This window comes from Apodemus sylvaticus, chromosome 5 (genome assembly GCF_947179515.1).
Source record: "Apodemus sylvaticus chromosome 5, mApoSyl1.1, whole genome shotgun sequence".
In the NCBI taxonomy this organism is placed as follows: domain Eukaryota; kingdom Metazoa; phylum Chordata; class Mammalia; order Rodentia; family Muridae; genus Apodemus; species Apodemus sylvaticus.
In genome coordinates this window covers 137,382,588-137,404,136 of record NC_067476.1, presented here as the reverse complement: position 1 = coordinate 137,404,136, position 21,549 = coordinate 137,382,588, and the positions used below count along the sequence as shown (strand labels likewise).

Below are 21,549 nucleotides of genomic sequence, written 5' to 3'. Positions count from 1 at the left end.
GGGCCAGGAGGGCCGGGGCAGGGGCAGCAGTGGAGAGACAGAAGAGGAAGTGGAATTCCTCCTGCTTCTTTGCTCCTGGCAAACAAGGCTTGGTTTGGTCCGAGTGGCCCTACCCTGGCTGGATATGATCATGTAATTTGACTTTGGACCCCCCAGGTTCATGCTGACCAGAGAGAATCATCTTTGGTTGGAGCCTCTGGGCCAGAGCAATTTTCTGGCTCAAGATGCTGATCTGGGGCATACACTGGGGCTACTGAAGCCATCATTTCAGAGAATACACTCAACCAGGGGTGGGACAAGTTACAAGTGGAGGCAGGCATCTCATGAGCTCTGGATCTATCTGTACCTGAAACTGCCCATGTATGTGAGTCAGGTGATCTTCAGGATACTGTTTCTGTGTCTGGTGAGGAGGAAGGAAGGTGAGAGAGCGGGGTGGATATTTAGGAGTCCAGGGGTGAACTGATGGAGGGGCTGCCCTCTGGGTCTACTTGCTCTGCTTCCCAGCAGTAGACTAGAAATGTCCCAACACAGATAAATGCTGTGGGCACAGGGCAGGATGCTCCCTGCTTGCCTGGATTAGGGGGAGTAGCATGTGGGGCGTGGCTTTCCTTACTTCTTTGGCCTATGGGGGGGACATGTGTGTGTGTGCACGTGTGCATGTGTGCATGCGTGTGTGTGTGTGTGTGTGTGTGTGTGTGTATGGTGTGTGTGGTGTGCATATGGTGTATATATATGCTGTGGTATGTATGTGCATGTGGTACGTGTATATGTACGTGTGTGTGTGTGTGTGTGTGTATGCGCGCGCGTGTGTGTGGTGTATGTATGTGTTTGTGTGTGGTGTATGTGTGTGTTTGTGTGTGGTGTATGTGTATGTTTGTGTGTGGTATATGTGTGTGTGGTATGGGTAGTGTGCATATGGTGTGTGTGTGTGTGGTATGGTGTGTATGTGCATGTGGTGTGTGTGTGCACGTGCGCATGCATGTGTGTTTGTGTGTAGTATATGTGTATGGTATGGGTGGTGTATGAAGGGGCTTAAAAAGAGAGGATGGGGTTAAGGGAGTGTGGCACAGCAGTGTGGGGGAAGGGGGTGTCCAGGCAGGCCCCTGTCCAGGCACCTCTTCCCCTTGAGGGACCACACACACAGGCATGGTATAGAATAGAGTTTATTCAGAGTAGAGGATGGGAGTTAGAGAGGCAGAGAGAGATAGAGTGAGTGTAGCGGAGGCCGGCCATGACCATGTGGAGAGAAGGGGGAGGGGAGGAGAGCCCAAGGGGCAGAGAGGTGAGAGTGGGATGGAAGAGAGTGAAGAGAGAGAGAGGAGGGGCAAGTAGCCCCTCTTATAGTGGGCCAGGTCTATGGGGCAGGGTATACCTGGCTATTGCCAGGTAGATGTGGGGTGGAGCTTAGACAGAATACCAACAGTGTGCATATGGTGTGTGTGGTGTGCATATGGTGGGTGGGTATGGTGTGGTGTATATGTGCATGTGGTATGTGTGTGTGTGTGTGTGTGTATGGTGTGGTATGGTGTGTGTGGTGTGCATATGGTGTGTGTATATGGTGTGGTATGTATGTGCATGTGGTGTGTGTGTGTGGTGTATGTGTGTGTGGTATGGGTGGTGTGCATATGGTGTATATATATGGTGTGGTATGTATGTGCATATGGTGTGTGTGTGGTATATATGTGTGTTTGTGTGTGGTGTATGTGTATGTGGTATGGGTGGTGTGCATATGGTGTGTGTGTGTGTATGTGTGTGTGGTGTGGTTTGTATGTGCATGTGGTATGTGAGTGTGTGTGAGTGTGTGTGTGTGTGTGTGTAAGTCAGAGACCAACCATTTTTGTCTCTTACACAGATCTGGAGCTTACCCACTGGACCAGACAATCTGGCCAGTGAACCCTAGGGACCCACCCATCTCTGCCTCTGCTGGGATTGCAGAGGCAATCATCATGCCCATCCTTTCATATGGGTTCTGGGAATAAGCTCGCTTCTCATGATGTGTCCATGCGGGTACTGTACTGACCGGGCCGTCTCCTCAGCTCAGGAACTGGCATTCATGGTCACCTGTGTCCTGCCAGGAGACTGAGACATTGACACACGTGGCTTCATTCCTTCATAGCACAGCACAGCTGGAAGGGAGCATCACTGAGCCCACTTCTCAGGTAAGACAAGAAAGGCCATGGGAAGCTGAGCAACTGGTCTAGATCTCAAGGCCCCAATTCTGCCCCATCTCATCCAGTAGATAGTAAATAAAAGTTCTGCTGGGTGAATACTTAATAAGGTGACTTGAACTTTCTGTGTGCAGCAGCCTGGTTCTGAGTTCTTTCCAGTCCTACTGAAAATCACCCCTGGCATCATTAGCCCCTTGGAAGGAAGCAGCCCATGCCTGCAGTCCTAGCTTGCCCTGGAGATGTGAGAAAGGTGCTTTCCGGCTGGGATTGGTGTCAGGGGATTGTAACAGTACTGTGAGGACTGTGGAAGGGGACATAGTGATCCAACAGGCGTGAGTGGTTGTGTCCTCCACTTTGGTTAAAGCTTCTTAGAGATTCTGGGTTCCTTTGGCTGCCAGTTCAGGCTGAGACGTCACCTCCTTCAGAGTCAGAGGGGTAGCACCATGTTGGATGGGTGCTTTCCAGAGGCCTTGACCTGGAGGCAGGAAGGATCCTTGGCTGGTGTCAGGCCTGACAATTGCTAGGCTGAGCCTGACACAGGTAGAAGTCTGGCTTATTGTGGGCAGAAAGATCCCTGGAGGAGATCAGCTCCTAGTGCAGACAGGATCTCTGTTCTAGAACCTTCTTTAATGCATACCTATTTTAATACAACGTTCCTTCTAGCTGTGTTTTAGAGGCAATCTGAGGTTCCTCCTATGATCCTTGTAGCCAGCAAAGGAGGGGTGGAGCTGGCGGTGGAGGACATGTCTTTAGGGCCCCTCATGATGGATGAGGACCTGCTTTTCCAAGGGAATCCATAGCCCTGAGACGGGACAAATAGGACTCCATAAAAAATGTGTGTGTGTCTGTGCGTGTCTGTCTGTGTGTTCCTGTGTTATATATGTACATGTGAAGGCCAGAAGTCAACTCATGTCTTCCTCAATCACTTTTCTACCTTATTTCTCTCTCACCAGTTCAGCTAGCTTGGCCAGCAAGCTCTAGAGAGAACCATTGGTCTCTGCCTCCCAGTGCTGATTACAGGTCCTCGTGGCTACAACCATGAACCCTGGTCCTCGTACGTTCATGGCAAGAATTTTACCAATGGAGCCATCTCCCTACTCCTCATTTTCAAGGAAATAAATTTGGATACATCTGCTTCCTCTAACTCCTTCATGGATGACCATAAGGCTTGGGAACACATGGAAGATCCTGACAAGTCCCACAGTTAGGAAAGTCTATTCTCTTCATTTAATCTGCGCGCGCTCTCTCTCTCTTCTCTCTCTCTCTCTCTCTCTCTCTCTCTCTCTCTCTCTCTCTCTCTCTATCCAAAGTACTTCAGAGAGGAGGAGCCTTAGTTATTACCTATGGAACACGCTCTAGGGCACACTGGCGTAAAAAGATTCCCTTTCCTATTTCTAGAAGCCTCTGAGAGAGCAGGTCTGACTGTCAGCCATAGAAGTTCAGGAGCCACAGGGCTCTGGGGAATGGTGGCTAGCACTGGGGGCTGCAAGTGGGAAGTGTTCACTGGCCTTGGAAAGAAAGTCTGTGGACATCTCGAGGCTAGAGAAACTTGGAAGATAGACTCTCTCTGCCTCCCCTGGAGGAGGGCACCCCAGTCTGCAAGATTTCCCCACCTGCTGCAACCCCACCCTCTGAGGTGTTAAGTTCACCTCATGCCTCAGGCCATGGTAGGGAGTCCCTGCCTGCAGCAGGAGGGGGAAGAGTATGGGTCCCACAGAGGCAGGTGCCTCAAGCCCCCAGCATTTCACACTAGAGGGGCACAGGGAGGCAGGTGACTCTTGTAATTGAGGGCAAGGTGAGCTGGCTCTGGGGTTCCAGAATGTCAAGATGAACCCCGGGCACTGACTTCTGGGCAGCGCCCAGCTTGTGCAGAGCCATCTGGGTTGAGAATCCTCCTACGGCACCGGTCTCTGTAGGGCACCCATGCGTCAGGCACCCATTGGCCGCAGCATCATGCGTGTACCGTGCAGTGAGTAGCTGGGGCCCCGGAAGTAGTGCCAGCGGATGCCATTGATCTTGTGCAAGTGTTGTTGAACTGGATAGTAGATGCCGTTGAGGTTGGAGAGGCCACAGGCGTCAAACCACCACCCTAGTGGAAGAGGGGGGACAGGGCGTTTGGAGGAGGTGAGATGTGGTGGCCTAGATTCAGGGAGGATAAGGGGGATGGGCTGTCATTTTGGGATGCCAGTCTGCTAAAGGTGGTGGGCTGGGTGTGGGCAGAGGTGGAGCCATGGCTTTGGAGGGTAGCAGAGGCTCTGGTCACAGCTCAGGCCCCTCTGTGACGTCCCGCTGTGTCTCTGACACCCTTATCTTCTTCCTTTTTCCTGATGACCTCCTACCAGGCTGTAGTGTCCTCTTGGCCTCTGTGTTTGTGGATGTCCCTCTGCATGTCCTCTGTCTGTGTCCTGTGTCTCTTTATTCCCCGGTCTACAGTGTGCTCTGCACACTTCCTGCCCACCTATTGGGCTTTAGTGCTCTCCTTGCTGTCTGCTGTCACCTGCACTTCTCTGCTTCTGCCACCTCGTGTCACTGTCGGCCTCTTCTGGTCCCTGTCTCTGTGACTTGGGTCTCTTCTATCAGTGCTGTTCCATTCTATCTCCAGCCTCTGGCCTTTTCCCCTGCCATTGAGGTGGTCAAGGGAGCTGCCCTTCCTGCTTCTGGTCTCTCCCATGATGTTTCTACCTGTAGGAGAATCTTCAGACAGGAGGGTAGGATTGATGGGCATCGTGCCTTCCCGGAACTACCCTTGCCATCTCCCAGTACAACCCAGTGGGAACTCCAGTGACTAGGAAGAGGGAGGTTTGGCTAGAGTCTCAACAGGAACACCCATCTCCGGACAATATTTGGACATACCCACCTCTAGACATCATCTAGACACACCCACCTCCAGACATCATCCGGACACACCCACCTCCAGACATCATCTGGACACACCCACCTCCAACATCATCTGGACACACCTCCAGACTTCATCTAGACACACCCACTAACAGGTTTCGTCCAGATACACTCACCTCCAGACAGCATCTGAGCACATTTGCACATGCAGTTATCATTGTCCACGTCTTTGGTGCTGAACTTGGTGCCCTGAGGAGCCAGGCTGTTCTTGCGCCCTGCTGAGCTGCTGCTGTCATTCACAGAGAGGCTGGAGGCAGTGGTGAGGTGGGGTAAGAAAGGGGTACAGAGTCAGGCTGGGGCTCTTCCAGGGGTTTTGCTGTTTCTAACCTGTTGCTTTTGCATGAAAAATGTACCCTGATCTGATCAGGCCATTGTCCCCCATGATGGCCCTCCTTACTTGCCCCCCTGGGATCACAGCACTCACTGCTGTTGGGCCTTTTACTCTGGATGGATTCAGGTCCTAGAGAGCTGTGAGTGGGAGACAGGGTAAGGGCAGAAGTAGAAGTCTTCCAAGCATCTGCTCTGGGCATTGTTACAGTGTCTTGAGAAGATGAACTCATTTTCATTTAAGCCTCATAATACCTTTTCCTATGCAAGGAAAGGGGGGTGCCAAGAGCCAGAGGAACCTGCTCAGGTTCTCAGACTCAGTCACCATCAGTGCCAGCGTCCAGTCTGCAGTGGCCAGGCACAGGCAGGGCTGCATGCTCTTTGCCTGCTAGTCCTGCCACTTCAACATTACAGCTGGGCTATGCCATACTTCTTCCATAAAGCCCCCCTAGCCAGCCCAGCCCCGATGGACCAATCCCCAGGGACCCCCAGTGAGGGCCAGAGGGTCTCTGTTTCTTTGCCAGACTCTGTGCGAATATGTCCAAGCCTCCAGGGTGATCATGACTATGGGGTTGGGGTATGGCACAGTGCCTGGATTCAAACCCTGACATGTCCAGTCTGTCACTGCCTGGCACTGGGAGGGCATCTCCCCTCCACTGAGTCTCATCTTCGCTTATTCAGATGGTGACAAGAGACTTACTGTGACTTTGTTCACCGTGTGATTTAGTGACATCAGCCAGTGAAATGTACTGAGGGGTAGACAGGTTTGGTGAGAGTCCTGCACATTGAGGACTGGGAATTCAGTCCTGGCCACTGGTTGGCCTGGCTGGAAAATGTAGGGAAAGCTTGTCTGAGCATCTGAGGCAGGAGCTGGCTCGGGTTACTAAGATGCTTCTATACTATATATATATTTATATGTAATATATATCTTATATAGTGTAAGTACATATATGCAGTATATAATATATATACAGTTATAGTATACTATATAATAAAATAAAAAAGATCTGCTTCTCTGCAGACCGTCCCACTTAGCTGCTGACCTGGAGATAGGGCCCCGGGCAAGCCGTCATCCTTCTTCCCTCCTCCTCCTTGGCAGACACAGAGCATGCAGCCCTGCCTGTGCCTGGCCACTGCAGACTGGACGCTGGCACTGATGGTGACTGAGTCTGAGAACCTGAGCAGGTTCCTCTGGCTCTTGGCATAATAAAATAAAATAGACTCAGTAATATTTGTCTCCTCTCTGTATATATACTATAAATACTTGTATATATAAGTATATATATGCTTATATACTACTATAAGAGGTATGTATATATATTATAGATACAGTATACTATATAGTACAACTATACTGCATATACTATATATAATTATAATATATTTTATATATTATAATATTTTATAGTATATAAGTATATATACTATATAAATGTATAAATGTATAGTATATATGTTGCATATAAACATATACAGTAAATATTTATATATATATGCCTATATACTACCATATAGAGGGAAGCAGATGGTGAGGACAGCCAGGCAGGCCCTGGGAGCTAGCCCTGCAGGCCCAAGGTCTCTATATGTCTGGCTCAGCCACATGCTTCTCACCCGCAGGTAAGGTACAGTGCTCATGACCAGTCATGAAGACCTAGTGTGCCCTTAAGCACGCTCTCCCAGCCCTGGGACCAGTGTCACGTACAGTTGTGACCAGCTAGGGGCTCCAGCTTTGGGACGCACAGGTTGCCCACCCACTTATAGGCTCTGGCTTGTCCCTCTGACCATTAAAGTCTCAATAATGTTTGTCTCCTCTCTGGGAACTGGAACCGGAGTGAGTGATTCTCTGGGGCCCTCTACCTCAGGGTCCAGGAAGCCTCTGGTTGATCTCATGTGCCTTAGGAAACCCAGAAACTTGAATCCTCTGCAAAGCCCAAAGAGAGAGTGTGAAGTGTGCACAGACAGTTCCCCACACTACATCTAACGAACAAGGGCGCTCCCTGCCGGTCACTGCTAGTCCTCTTCTCCCTGCCTCTGGCTTCTCTGCAGACCGTCCCACTTAGCTGCTGACCTGGAGATAGGGCCCAGGGTAAGCTGTCATCCTTCTTCCCTACTCCTCCTTAGCAGTTCCCAGGGCTTCCAGTGGTTTCCATCCTCCCCACCCCACTCCAAGCCAGCCCTCCAAGCCTTTCCTACGTAAGTGGATACCGTATGGCCCAGGAGCCCCAGTGAGCATTTGAGTTTGGGGAATATGTGATCCAGCTGGATGCCAACTCTCTGCCATTTGTATAGTGTGTGTGTGTGTGTGTGCGCGCACCAGTGTAGATATATGTTTGTGTGCATGTGGAGGCCAGAGAACACTCTCTAGTGTCCTTCCTCAGGTATTTTTGAGACAGTGTAATTCACTGGCCCACTGAGCCTCACCTCCAGTCCTCCAGCACAGGGGATATAGCACATGCCACCATGCCTGACTTCAAAATCTTGAGTTCTGGGGATTAAAGTTGGGTCCTTTTGCTCCAAAGGCGTGGACTTTATTGACTGGCTTATTTCTCCAGCCCTGTTCTGTTACTTTAGAGAACACACCATTTTCTGGGATTCCCCTCTAAAAATAGACCCATTTGCCACAAACTTTGCCCCTCCCAGGAGTCCTCTTTGACTGTCCAGGATCTCTAGACCCCTGGAAGCTACCGCCTCAGGGAAAGTGGGATGCCTATGAGTGTGTCTGACCTCATTCAGCTGCTACCAAGCTAGTATATGAGAAGCCTTGAGGACACAGCTTTAGGCAGAGTCTTTCTCTAGTGACCATAACATGCCTGGCACAGGGCAAGTTTCAATATCCCGTAGTTAAGGCTCTGCAGCCCATGAAGTACTTGCTGTTTTTTGAGGCCTGGCAGAGCTGGTAGCAGGGAGCTCTCCATGGTTCAGAGACAAAGCCAGAGGTATACACAGTTTGCACGCCAAGAGTATGGAGAGAGCAGAGAACTGAGCATAACTTTGTATGGTGAGCACAGTCCTTGTCGACATTGTTAGACAAATGTTGGGGTGGTGTAGTTCTGCTTTTGAATCTACCATGCAAAAATCTCCAACATTCACCCAACGGTCACTGTATTGCTAGGTGCCCTAGCATAGATTACCTGATTTATGATGCCAGACTCACAGAGAAGGCCAGTGCCACATAAGGGTTGCAACAGTAATAGTGATAGCGATTACAACACTATTTGCCTGCCCGGCACAGTGAGGATACTTTGGATGGAATCCCATAGTGGAGCCTGCACCCTCTGAACTGGATTGAGGGTGTGCTTGGGCCTCCCACCCAGCCTTGCACAGCTCAGCCCTAGGGATGGGTGCTTCCTCCAGCTCTGCCTCCTGCACCTCAAGCATCAGGGTGGGTCTCACAAGGGAGGATGGCAGGCCCACTCTGCTGGAGGAAGCAGGAACATTTAATAAGAAAGGGGAGATATTCGGGGGAGGGGGGGATGGCAGGGAAGTCCTTAGAAGTAAATTTAGAAGGTAACAGACATGTAGAGGTTCCCTTAGAGGAAGTCAGCGTCTCCCCAGCTTTCTGGAAGTTGTCTGCAGCTGTAGAGGAGCAGGTGTCAGAATGTCAGGGGGTACACTTTCAGTCCTACGGGCGAGCTCATGAGCTCATTCTGGCCGGATTCAAAGCTAATCTGAATCAGCGAGTGTCTCAAAGAGGTGATATCACAGAGTGGACATACAGAGAGAACTGAGTTCGAACCTATATAACTTGTCACTTTAGACAAAGGACTCAGTGTTTCAGGTTCCTTAGCACTAATACATATATAGTAATGTCTGCCTCACAAGATTAAGGAAAAGATAAAGCAGTATTCAGAACACAGTTGGTAATGGGGAAATGTGTGCTTCTTTTCCTAAACATACACCATAAACCAGACAGAGGAAGGTGGAATCCTTGATAAATTTATCATAGCCTTATGCCTGACACTACTGAAATGCACAGCTAAGGTCAACCTTGATGCGCCCAGATTTCATTCAGGGCTGCAGACAGCAGTGCTGCGAATGGTTCTCCTTTCCCCCAGTGTGGGGACCTCTGCATCTCACCACAGGGCACTGGACAAACTGAGAAGCCGACCGCCCCTCCTGCTGTCTGTACGTAGGGTGGCTAACCTTGGACGATCCCTTCTTGCTCTGGGCATGGTGGCGTCAGTGACAGTCTTTCCACCCCACCCAGTGTCCAAGATGTGCTGAGTGCTAACTGGCCACCTCCAGACCCCGTGACGTGCACTAAAATGGGGGCCAGATGGTGGAAGTAGGAGACGCCCAGGGAATGACCCTTGGTGCAGACTCTGCAGCCATTTGCCTTGAGACCCCAAACCGCCCACGAGCCTGGGCCCCGAGCCCACCTGTACCATTGCCTCTCGCTGCCCAGCTGGAAGTTCTCATACTGGATGGAGGTCTGGCGGCCTTCCCAGTCCTGCAGCTCCACGCGTAGCAAGTAGGCGGTTCTGCTGGTGAGGCGGTGCACAGCCTCATTGCCCAGCCAGTGTTCTCTAGCCACATTCCCAAAACCCTGTGGGGAGGAGAGGAAAGGATGGTTGTGTGCTGAAGAGGGAGGCGGTGTCTGTGGCTGAGGAGCTGGGCCAGCCAAGGCTCCACCGCCACTCAGCCAAGGTCAGTGCTAATGAGCAAGTTCACAGAACAGTGTGCACAGGCCTGGGACAGGAGCTCCCCTCTAGAGAACAAAGATAAGGTGATTGGAAATTTTAAGCCCCCTAAAAATAACTGAAATTACATTCCTCTAAAGTCAGAAACACTGGGAAACTCAATGCGGTGGTAGAAACTGGAATAGCTCAGTGGGGAAGAGCATTGCTGTGCAGGAATGAGGGGAGTCAGAATCCCCAATGCCCACGTATGAAGCAGAGAGGAGACTCACTGGGGCTTGCTGGCCACCAACCTGGCTCCACTCAAAGGAGTAAAACAGAGGAAAGTAGAGCAGGACACAGCGCCCTCCACTGGCCTCCTAGCATGAATGCAAGCATAAACGCAAGTGTGCATACATACACTGCACGGGTAAACTCATACTCTCAGATAATAAAATAAGAAGAAAGAGCCACTACTTTGGGGGACATGCCTAGGGAGATGGGGCACAGGGGGGCTTTCCAGGTGCCAGGAAGCTGGGTGCTAAGCTGTGAGTGGCGGTCACATGGGTGCTGTGGGGAGATTCACAGAGCTCTTTGCTTTATAGTTGTGTGCTCAGCTCTATGCATGTTAAACCTCAGCAGGATGGAAACGGCCGAGCTGCCAGGCAGAAGAGGCAGAGAAAGGTTTTCCAGAGGTGGGGCAGAGGCCAAACAGTTTCAGCAATGGAGAAATGGAAGGCTACCAGTCTGCAGAGTGTCTTTGTAACCCAAGCTCCAGGGTGGTAAGAAACCCATGCCCTCTGGCAGAGCCATCTCTCAGGACCAAGGACAGGGGCACACAGTGCCCACTAGAGGACGGATGATGGGCACTGACTGTTTGTGTCCTTGTGAATCTTCTTTATTTTATTTTTAAAAACTTTAAGGCCTTTTAACTCAGCTTGCCAAAATTCCTGTGTTCAAAATTTAATGGAAAACAAAATTGGAAGCCATCTGGGCACTCCTTGCCTCCGTGTATTCTTTGGAGCAGATTATTTCAAGAATCTGTCTTAAATCTGTGTTGGTATAGCCCTCAGAAGTTGAAGGTCATCTTCTGCTACAAAGAGAGCTCGAGGTCAACTTGCAATACATGAAATTCAGAAGGAGATGACATAGAGGCAGAGAAATTTGTCTTGTAAATGTGTTTCAGATGTATAGAAAGATGAGGAAATTTGAAGAGCCTGTTGGCTCATGCCTTTAATCCTAGCACTCAGGAGGCAGAGGAAGGTGGATCTTTGTGAGTTCTAGGCCAGTCTTATTACTACACTGGATAGCCAGTGCTATGTAGACTGACCCTGTCTCAAACAAACAAACAAACAAACAAAAACAAACAATGAAGAAATTCATTTAAATCATATAGTCAGGGATGATGAGATTTTTTTTGTTTCATTCTTTGCATTATGTGTGTGTGAGTGTGTATGAGTGTGTGTGAGTGTGTTTGAGTGTGTGAGTCTGTATGAGTGTGTAAGTGTGTATGAGTCTGTATGAGTGTGTAAGTGTGTATGAGTATGTATGAGTGTGTGTGTGTGTGAGTGTGTGTGCATGTGTGTAGTTCAGAGGTCAAAGCCAGGTGTCACTACTCAGCTGTGACATCTTTTGAGATCGATCTCTCACTGGTCTGGAGCTCGGGATTCACCTCAGCTGTTAGTCTTTGAGCTCCAGGGATCTGTGTGTCTGTCTTTGCCTCCCAAGATCTGGAACCACAGAAGCATGCCAACCTTGTCAGCCTTCTTATGTGGCTTCTGGGGATCAAACTTAGGCTCCTTTGTTCACAGAGCAAGCAGTTTATCTACTGAGAGGCCTCCCAGCCCCTACTGTGGATCCCTTAAAAAATCGACATGCATGTGTTAACTTTTCAGATATTAAAACAAATATTAAATTTCCTTCTTAAGACACATGTGAAGGATGCCAAAAGGGGCCTGATCTGAGGCCAGGTCTGGAAAAGCAAGCTAGCCTGGGCAGCTGGCTTTAGGGGAGCTCTGCCCTCACTCGCGGAGAGCTAGGGCTTTCCAGTCTCCACCCCAGCGCCCGCCTGCACAAGCTCTGGGCTGGGAGCCCCGCCCTGGCCAGCGTATTACCTCTTTGTATTCCTCCCAGGTCCTCTGGAAATCGATGCTTCCATCCTTCCGTTGCTGTATGAGGGTCCAGCCACCTCCATTGGTCTCCATGTCACAGAACACCTGTGGGGAGGTGGAACGACATAGCCGGAAGCTCTTGGAGGGGCCACAAGCCAAGCCTCAGGCAACCTAAATGTAACCTGACTGACCTCTGTCCCTCCTGAGTGGGGATGTTTATACTGTGAACTCTTTGCCCTGGTTCTCTGAAAACCAGCTTTATTAATAGTGAGAATTTCAGAGTACAGCCTGACACACGCAAAGTCTTCTCCTTTGTTATTACTGCAGGGGGGCTGCCAGGGTCAAAGTTCACATTAGACACCCGTCAGAAACAACTTGAGGGAGGAGGGACTTATTGTGCTCATGGCTTAAGAGCATTTCACAGTTGCTTGGCATTCTGTTCTGGAACAAAACATTATGGTGGTGTGTGTGTGTGTGTGTGTGTGTGTGTATGTGTGTGAGTGTATATGTATGCATATGATATGTATGTGTATGAGTGTGTGAATGTGTGTATATGCGTGTGTGAATGTGTGTCTGTATGTGATATGTGTGTATATGCGTGTGTGAATGTGTGTGTCTGTATGTGATAGTGTGTGTGTGTGTGTGTGTATGTGAGTGAGACTGTGAAAGGTAGCTTGGTCCCCGGTTGACCTAAGGCTCGAAGCCTCGGAAATCCTGAAGGAACGTTAGGCACTTTGCCTGTTCCTGGGCACCAGTCCCCTGTTACTAGCTGTAGCCCCTCCCCCCCCATAGATTTGTGACCATCAGTCACAGAAGGACAACACCCCAAGCCCCTCCACATGTAGAGGATGTGACCTATAGATTCAAGACAGATCTCCATTTTAATGCGGTACCTTAGAGGCCTGGAGGGCTTAGCCAATAAACTTTCCTTCCCAGACATTCCTCCCTGCAAAAGTATTTAACCTCAGGCCCACCCTGAGAAGGGGCTATGGTTTTATACATCCACGTTCCACCATGACAATAAATGACTTAAAACCATGGTCTGCCTTTTTTCATTGGGATCTGCAGTGGGGAGCCATGGCGATAGAGCTGTAGTCTTCTAGTCTCTAGTCTTCTAGTGTCCCATAGAAGGCCTCTCTGTCCTCCCAGCTGTGGCCGCCCCCAAGCCCAAGCCTGCAGCCTTCAAGCCAAGGACTCTCCCTGCAGGACCAGCAGGAGCCTCCCTCCTCCCTCCGTTTACCCCTCAGCCTGGGCTAGATCCAGCCTGCGGGGATGGAGGGGCACTCTGTTCTCAGCTATTCCATGGCTTAGAGCCTGAGAACCAGATGGCCTCAGCCTCTTCACAAGCCTGGGGACCCCCGAACCAGCTCCGTCTGTACCGCACTACAGACTGTGCTTCCCCACCCCTGGAGCAGTGTCCTGGGGCACACTTACCCAGCATGGGGTAAGTGTTGTCAAGGTCAACTCCCATGTCCTGCCTCCCTGTGGTAGAGCAGATACAGGACCCATAACCCTATGTGTGTGTGTGTGTGTGTGTGTGTGTGTGTGTGTGTGTGTGTGTGTGTGAATGTGTGTGTATATGTGTGTATGGGCATAGGAATGTTTGCTCCCATTCTGTCTGGCCTGTCTCAAACGTCCCCCCACCCCATTCTCACTTCCCCTGACCCCTATCGCTGGGGAACTGTCAAGCTCAGAGCAACCACCAGATGGTGGCCCCCCATTAGCCCATCACCAGCTTTACAGACCTAACTCCTGCTTCTACTGGACTGTGTGTGAATGAAATAATCTGCTTTGGCAAAGACAAATAGGTGTTCCCAGGGCCATCACTTACACGAGTGGCTGCCATCTTTACCAGCATAGGACAGTTCCCTTCTGCCTAGAAGCTTGGCTCTGGAGAAGATGGCGCCCAAGGGTGGACTGCTAGCTTTGTGAGCTTCGCTTCATCCCTTCCTTAGAAACCTGCCTGGTGAGAGTTTCCAGAAACAGGGCTCCCTCCTTCTCTGTGCTCTCCAATGGTGGACAAAGCCTAGTGTTGATGGGGCAGGGTGTGAGGGTCTGTCAGGAAGCCCCAAGTTCAGCAATAACTCAAAAATGCTAACCTTGAGAGGCTTTGCCATGTTGGCCCCATGGATGGTATAGACACCACTGGTGTTGACCCCTGAGCGCTTAATCTCTGCGCAGTCCTGGTACAGTGGCTTAGGCGTCTTTAAGGAAACTGCAACAGGACAAAACAAGTGTCAGCTGGGAGGCCAGGCAGGCATGGTGGTGACACCCACAATCCCAACACTCTAGTAGCAGAGGTAGGAAGAGCTTCAATTCAAGACCTACCTGGACCATAAGATCTTGCTTCAAAATAAAGGAAGAATGGAAAGGGAAAGGGGAAGGAGGCAGAGAGGGAGAGACTGAGAGAGGGAGAGGAGAAAGCATCAGCAGGGAGTGAGCAGGCAGAGAGAGGAGACCTGGCAGTGCACATCCTGCCTGTGGTGGTCCAGAGATAGGAAGATGAAGGCTTCTCTCAGGAGGGGATGGTGGGCTCCATCCAGATGAAGGGGAAGTCTGCCTAGAGGAAGCAACATGTTGTCCACATCCCTGGGTAGGAAGAGCTCTCTGTGCAGGAGATGGGGTGAAGGGAGGGCCACCAGTGTCCACCGTGACCTAACTGTGAGGTAAGGGTAGGGCTGCTGCCCAGACAGAGTGAAGAAGGAAAGGACAAGGAGGAACCCAGACTTCTGCAGGGCCAGCAGCATCAGACACCAGTGGGAGGAGCCTGACTGCAGGGCGTCGGCACAGTGCTTTGCTTGAGTGGAGCGGGCTGGAGCAGAAGAGAACTGTCAGGAGCAGTCTAGGAGAGGCTAAGGCTGGCTGGTGGCCTTCCTGGAGGTGGCCCACGGTTTTTGCATGGTCTGCGATGAGTGAGTTCGATGGCAAGGTTCCAAAGAGATTTCTCAGGATTGTTTCTTGCAGCTGATAGGCCTTTTCGGTCATTATTAAATTAATATGAATAATCTCTGGGCGTTAGCCCACCCTAATCAGATTTCCTGCAGATCAACAGAAAGATGAACTTTCATGAATGGATGCTGTTTAGATGAATTAATGATTCTATAGAATTCCTAAACTGATTCAAATAATTTTAGGAAGAAAGCTTTTAGAGATGGTTTTAGTTGTTTGGCTACAAAGAGGTAATAAAGTTAGAATCAAGACTGGAATGTGCCCCTTCATATCGTAAGCAAAGGCTGCATAATAAGAAATACAATGAACTTTTATAATCACGATAACAAATAGGCTTGGGGCAAATTTGTGTTACACATCTAAGGATATAGCCACAGGTGTGCACTGTGGTAAGGCAAGGCCATGTAAAAGCTATTGCTTTGAACTTATATAAGCATATAAAATGAAACACTGCTTTGAACTTAATATCAACATCCTTCTGTAACTCCTATTTTATGTAACATTTTATCCCTAAGGTAATTTTCTAAAGAAATTTTTGTCTAAGAATATATAAAAAGGCCAGAAAAAAGAAAGTTGTTGGTTGGATGGTTTGACTGTGGGAGCTCTACCCCATCCATCCATCCACCCACCCACCCACCGACCCACCCACCCATCCATCCATCCATCCATCTATCCATCCATCCATCCATCCAAATGTGTATGTTTGTTTGTAAATACATGTATGGGTAGAGGTGTATGTATATAAGCATGCATGAATACTGGTGGAGTGTATGAGACAGGAGGTTGGACCCAACAAAAATGTGAATATGTTAATGTGTAAATGAAAATGTGACTGAAATATGTATGAATGCATATGTGCCTGTGTACATCTGCCTGTATAACTCATCTTAATTATTTTTATTTCCTTCTTCTCTGGTTCACCAAGAGTTAACCATCCTAGCTAGAGAGGCTGGACTGCCTGGACAGAGAAGGGAGTTATAGCAATACATTTTTACTTAATTCCCTATTGCGAGGCAACTGGTGTTATTTGCCCAAACCAGTGGTTTTTAACATAGAATAAGCAATTAAGATTTTAGGATTTTTTTTTAGAAGTTACCAGTGAGCTTTCAGTACAGTTAGTTAGAAGGCCAGAGGCCATCAGTCTCTAAAGCTACCTCTATGCCCAATGCTGTGGCCTGCTTCAAACCATTCCAGACCAGGCTGGCTCAGAAGATGTCAAAACAGGCAAGCCAGAGCTGGGCTGCTAGGCTCTGGCACATGGAGAGGGCAGGTGACACCTGCCTTCCACAGAGACACTTCCCATGTCCCAGGGCAGAAACTGAAGAACGGGATGAGGACCCAAGGGCTCCCAGCCTCCCCTTCCTGGAGTGTCTTTCGGCGGGCACCTGGGCTTTTTTGTGACCCTCTGATAAACTAGATCTCCTGCAGCCCCAGTTAGAGACCCTGTTCTCCTGGAAGCTAACCACTGGCCTTCAAGGGCCCATGTGCTTTCCATAAGCAATGTATTCTTGAGACTAGGAGACTATTGATTTAATGACTGGACTCTTCCATGGCTCAAATATGTACAGGGAGTTAAAAATCTTGTCTAGCTCACTTAGTAGGCTTGGGATGGGATGGGATTTTGCTAAAACCTAATCTAAAGATGGAGCTCAAATTGTGGAGGGATGGTTATTAATACAACAAATAAACACCCCAACAGGATGCTATTGGGGGTGGGACTTCCTGTTTGGACCTCACACCTGGATGATGGCTCCCAGATCCCAGCACTGGAAGACATGTTTGAAGGGGGTTGCTCCATACCACAAATGAAGTGTCTAGAATGTTTCCTGGTCAGAATGATGGCAGCAGCCCTCAGATCCCTACAGCCGTGGGGAAGGAGAGGCCAGCAAATTCAAGTTACATAATGGTTTGGAGGTAAGCAGGGACAGGCTACACTGTACTTAATGAACCAGGTCGGAGCTGGGAGCTGGCCTGGAGTTTCTAGCTACTCTCCCTGAGGCTCTGTCTGCAGCCCATTTCCTCAGTGAACAATAGCAGTAACAGTAACAGTCCAATAAAAAATGCTTTTACTTGGAACTATTATTTTGGAGAGTTTCCTAGGAACTAGGTTCTGCTGGGAGCATCTTGGGCTCAGGAAAAAGGATTCAGGGGACAGCATAAAAGTAAAACTGGACCAGTATGACAATGAAGCGGTGCCATGAATGTGTGTCCTGGATCCTCATACATCCAGTCCCCGCCCCCACGCCCCTCCCCACTGCATTTGGCCCCACCAGTGTGGCCTTCACTGTGTTCTCTGCTGGGAAGTGCTGGAGCAGGTGTCCTATCACGAAGGTGAAATCAGATGACGTGTAAGGTGAGGAAGGCGGTCTGGCTTCAGCTCTGTTTACTCCACTGACTAGCCCTTCCCCCTGCCCCTTCCCTAGGGCTGAGTGTCTCATCTGAGTACAGGGAGACTGGGCAAACGGACCACTGCTTTTACACAGTGCACAGCTGAGCCCATGTCCCTGTCCTCACTGCGTGACTGCAGAGGAGCCATCCTGGCTGCCCCCCCCCCCCCCGGGCTTCAGCGTCCCTGCCTTACCCTCTGCTCAGCTCCCATTCATCAGTCTTTCACGGGTTCTCCATCTGTACACGGGGCAAGAGCAGCTACCAAAAGTCTTTTCCTTGTGCCAGTCAGACAAGTGTTTGGACAGAGTGATCAGATGCTTGACACAATCTTCCACTGGACTTAGGGAACTGTCATTCAGCCTCAGTGGGAGGAGACAGGAGAGCCACAGACTTGCAAGGTGAAGCCCCAGCCCAGATCCTGTCCTTGCTTGTGAGGAAACCCACACACACATGGGACTCATTCAGACCGTCTCACTGCCAGGGCTGTGCACAAGCCCATAATGGATTCTGGTCATTGCATATCCTGCGGTTTAGAAGGCATCAGCACCTCCCCTCCCCTGCCCCACTCGTCTTCCCTAGCCTGCTGGACTTAGGGTGAACTCATGGTGGGATCCTCTGCCCCAATTCCCAATCAGCCTGGAACCCCTTCACCTGATTGAAGTTGGGTCGCTTACAGAAGGCCCAGCCTTCCCCATGGCGGTTGTAGATTGTTCTCACCCACTCCATACTAGTCTGTGCTTTTAAAAAGAAATCCCAACCCCATCCGGCCTCTCTTGTGCCCCCTGCTGGCCTTAGGTTGAAGTGCCCTCTTCGCGGCTCAGCCCCTTAGCATTCTGAGCCCTGGAAGCTGGAGGCAGAAAACTAAGTAAGTATACCTGGCAGACAGTGGGCCTTTTCCTTCTCCTTCCCACTGACAAACTGTAAGGAATTTTGCAGGGGACAGGAATCATGATAGCTGTGTGCTGCTGACTCCCTGCTACCCAAGCCCCTGCCTGGCACACAGTGGGTGCTCAATAAACACTTGGTGGTTAAGTGGCTGCAGATAGAACCAGGTCATGCCAAGGAGGTTGTGGAGCAAGCTAGGCATAGTTCTTTCTATGGTAGGCTGGGGATCCTACATTTCTTCCCACTTCCGTGTGGCTCTGTAAGCCTGGCATGAGCATCAAGGGGAGAGGTCTTGGCACTTGTGTCCAACTCTTCCATTCTTTGGGGAAACTGAGGCCCAGGGAGACGTGTAGCAAGCCAAGCTGAATAAATAGGTATCATGGCACATGCCTTTAATCTGAGCACTTGGGAGACAAAGGCAGGTAGGACTCTGTGAGTTTCAGGCCAGTGCACACTACATAATAAGTTCCAAGCTAGAACTATATGGTCAGACCTGTTTTTTTGTTTTACTTTAAAAAGAGCTGGGACACAGACTTGTCAGTGTAGACTGTGGTTTCCTGTGTTATCACCATCTCCATTCAACAGATGGGGAAACAGGCCAGGAGTGGAACAGAGGCATAGATTGCTAAGATCTTCCAGGCGATGAGGACAGAATCTGAGTTGGATGCTCTTAGGGGCTGCTGTGGTCAGTATGATCACTGTTCATTGAATTTCTCTTTTGTAAATCGTAGGAGAGAGCTGGCCTCTCCCTCGATGGGTCCCTGGCCTATAGTGACTGCGGAGGCTGCACAGGGTATACCTTCCACCTTTGGCTCTCCACCCCAGCCCATGCTGACTCCCTCCTGCTCACCTGGGTGCTGGTCCTGGGCTACAATCCGCACCAGGCGCTGTACTAGCTTCATCAGTTGTTGCTGCTGCTGTTGCAGGGAGCTGGAATTGCTGCTGAGGGCTTGCAGATTGTGCTTCAGGTTAGCCAGGGCCCCGGTCTGATGGCCCAGGAGGCTCTTCAGTTGTTCCCTCTTGTCTTGGAGGCTGTTAAGCTGAGCCTGATGCTCTGCTTCCAATGCCTGCAGCCTGGTCTCCAGGGCCCTGCCAGGTGGACACCCAGGGGTGAGCCTACGGTCTCCACTCCAGGCATTCACTTCCTCCCAGCTTTGGTGGGTGGGGCTGAACATGACAGCGGCACATACTGTGCAGAGGCTCAGAGACGTTCAGTGTCTGGCTCAGGGTCACACAGTCTGGTAGTCTGTGTCCACTGTAGCTCAGATCGAGAGAGAGAGAGAGAGAGAGAGAGAGAGAGAGAGGCTACAGAGTCACATGAATAGGAATGAGCAAAGGGATGAGGTCAGGATGGAAGTACCCAGCAACAAGCCAAGAGCACAAGCCCAGAAGGGATGTCTTTTGACCTTGTGTGTCCCACCCCAAAGGAGATAGTCTGTATGGAGTATGGGCATGATACTACGTATACGTGAGGAGGGAGAGGCATCATAGATGCCCCACAGCCAGGACTGGTGGGTCTGTTCTGTCGTGGTGTTCCCAGGATTGTGTTATAGCCATGGGGAAGGAGCTGAAGGTACTGTCAGAGAGTTAGGGAGGGGAGGTGGGGACCACCCTGGCAGAGCCTCTGGTGGAGCCTCAAATGTGGGAGACAAAAGAAGAAACGAGTGCGTGGCAGTATAGGGGTGCTGGGGACAGACAGACAGATGTAGAAAGATGCTATGAGTGGAAGGAAGGAGAACCCTGGCTGGGAGGGGCTTCTGTGGAGATAGAGCAGGAACAGGGGACAGGCTTGCACTTGCGGTGTTTTCTGTATTTGCTTGCAGTACTGGGGGGTGCCACCCAGGCAGTGCCCCGAGTGCCACTCTACCACGCAGCTCTACTGGGGCAACAGGCACACAGTGACTCCTGATACAGAAAGCAGAGAGTGTTTAAGAAAAGAAAGCTCTGCACCCAGCTCTTCCTCCTCAGGCATTTTCTCTTGTCTGTGGGAGGTGAAACGCGGAAGCATTGGTAGATTACCAAAAAGCCGGAAATGACCTTAATGCCCATTGAGGAGGGTCTGGGAAATAGACTCCGAGGAACTCTGGGAAGTTGGAGAAAGGATCAAATGGGAAAAAAAATGAGCTCGCAGAACCAAGCTGTGGACCTTATGTGTCAGACTTCCCTGCCTTGTCTCTACCCCAGGGCTGGTTTTTGGTTTGTTTGTTTGTTTTTGTTTTTTGTTTTTGGTCTGTGTAATCCCCAGAGCTTACTTGTACAGAACACCAGACTGACCATGGGGACAGATGCTGGAAACTGCTTACTTCAGAAGGGTTACTTCAGGTGTGTGGACTTATAGTTAAAAAAACCCAGTTAAAATTCACAATGTGGAGTGCAGAGCATGAAAATTGTATCTTACCAAAGTAATGAAAATTGAAAGCAGAAAGAGAGAGGTGGGTGTGGTGGCACAAGCCTATCATCCCAGTGCTGAGGCTGAGGCAGGAGGATAGAAAGTTTGAAGCGGGCTGGAGAGATGGCTCAGTGGTTAAGAGCACCAACTGCTCTTCCAAAGGTCCTGAGTTCAAATCCCAGCAACCACATGGTGGCTCACAACCATCTGTAATGAGATCTGATGCCCTCTTCTGGAGTGTCTGAAGACAGCTACAGTGTAATAATAAATAAAAAAAAAAGTTTAAAGCAAGCTGAGTTACATAGAAAGAACCTGTATCAGAGAAACAGAACAGACAAACAAGAAAAAAGCCGACAACAAAAACTCTAAACAAGGGAGTGTTTTGCACATGTGTGTGTGTGTACGCATGTGTATGTACACATGTGTGTGTTCATGCGTACTTCCGTACATGAGCCTGTGTGCAGCATGTGTGTGTGCATATGTACTTGTGTGTATGTGTGTGGGCTTGTGTGTATGCATGTGTGTGTGTGTGTGTGTGTGTGTATGTTCATATGCATGCATGCACTGCATTCTAGCACTATATAAACAAAAAGGAAGGTGGGAAGGAGAAAGACTCAAAGAAAAACACCTGGCCTCTGTCGATACTGAACGCTGGGAGCCAGGCCTGGTGCCGCCTTCTTGGACTCTGAGCCTAATTCTGACCCTTATCTAGCTCCCACTCACCCCAGCTGTGTCCCCAGTCCTAGCTCCATCCTACGGTGGCTTTTCATCCCAGTCCAAATCCAGGTCCATCCCGACACTGGCCAGTCCAGCTGCTC

General features: G+C 50.0%; 2 protein-coding genes across 6 annotated transcripts in view; one reads left to right on the top strand and one right to left on the bottom strand.

The window, feature by feature from the left end:
* The window catches only part of Fam110a (family with sequence similarity 110 member A), a 66,581-nt gene that overhangs the window by 32,553 nt on the left and 12,479 nt on the right, over positions 1-21,549 (top strand). Inside the window, exons 1-2 of one of the 5 annotated variants that reach the window (XR_007977983.1) lie at positions 597-2,159; positions 3,122-3,415. The exons of 1 other annotated variant lie outside the window; for it this stretch is intronic. The gene's annotated coding sequence lies outside the window, so the exon portion shown is untranslated. Of the gene's footprint in view, positions 1-596; positions 2,160-2,302; positions 2,823-3,121; positions 3,416-21,549 lie in introns of those variants that run through there. 3 more of the 5 variants (XR_007977984.1, XR_007977982.1, XR_007977981.1) reach the window with 3 other exon arrangements.
* Positions 3,444-21,549, bottom strand: part of Angpt4 (angiopoietin 4) — a 34,889-nt gene continuing 16,783 nt past the window's right edge. The window contains exons 4-9 of the mRNA XM_052183874.1: positions 19,193-19,431; positions 14,220-14,335; positions 12,124-12,225; positions 9,773-9,939; positions 5,183-5,313; positions 3,444-4,257 (exon numbers count right to left, since the gene is read on the bottom strand). Coding sequence (XP_052039834.1) covers positions 4,097-4,257; positions 5,183-5,313; positions 9,773-9,939; positions 12,124-12,225; positions 14,220-14,335; positions 19,193-19,431 — 916 coding nt within the window. The 3' untranslated portion in view covers positions 3,444-4,096. The remainder of the gene's footprint in view (positions 4,258-5,182; positions 5,314-9,772; positions 9,940-12,123; positions 12,226-14,219; positions 14,336-19,192; positions 19,432-21,549) is intronic.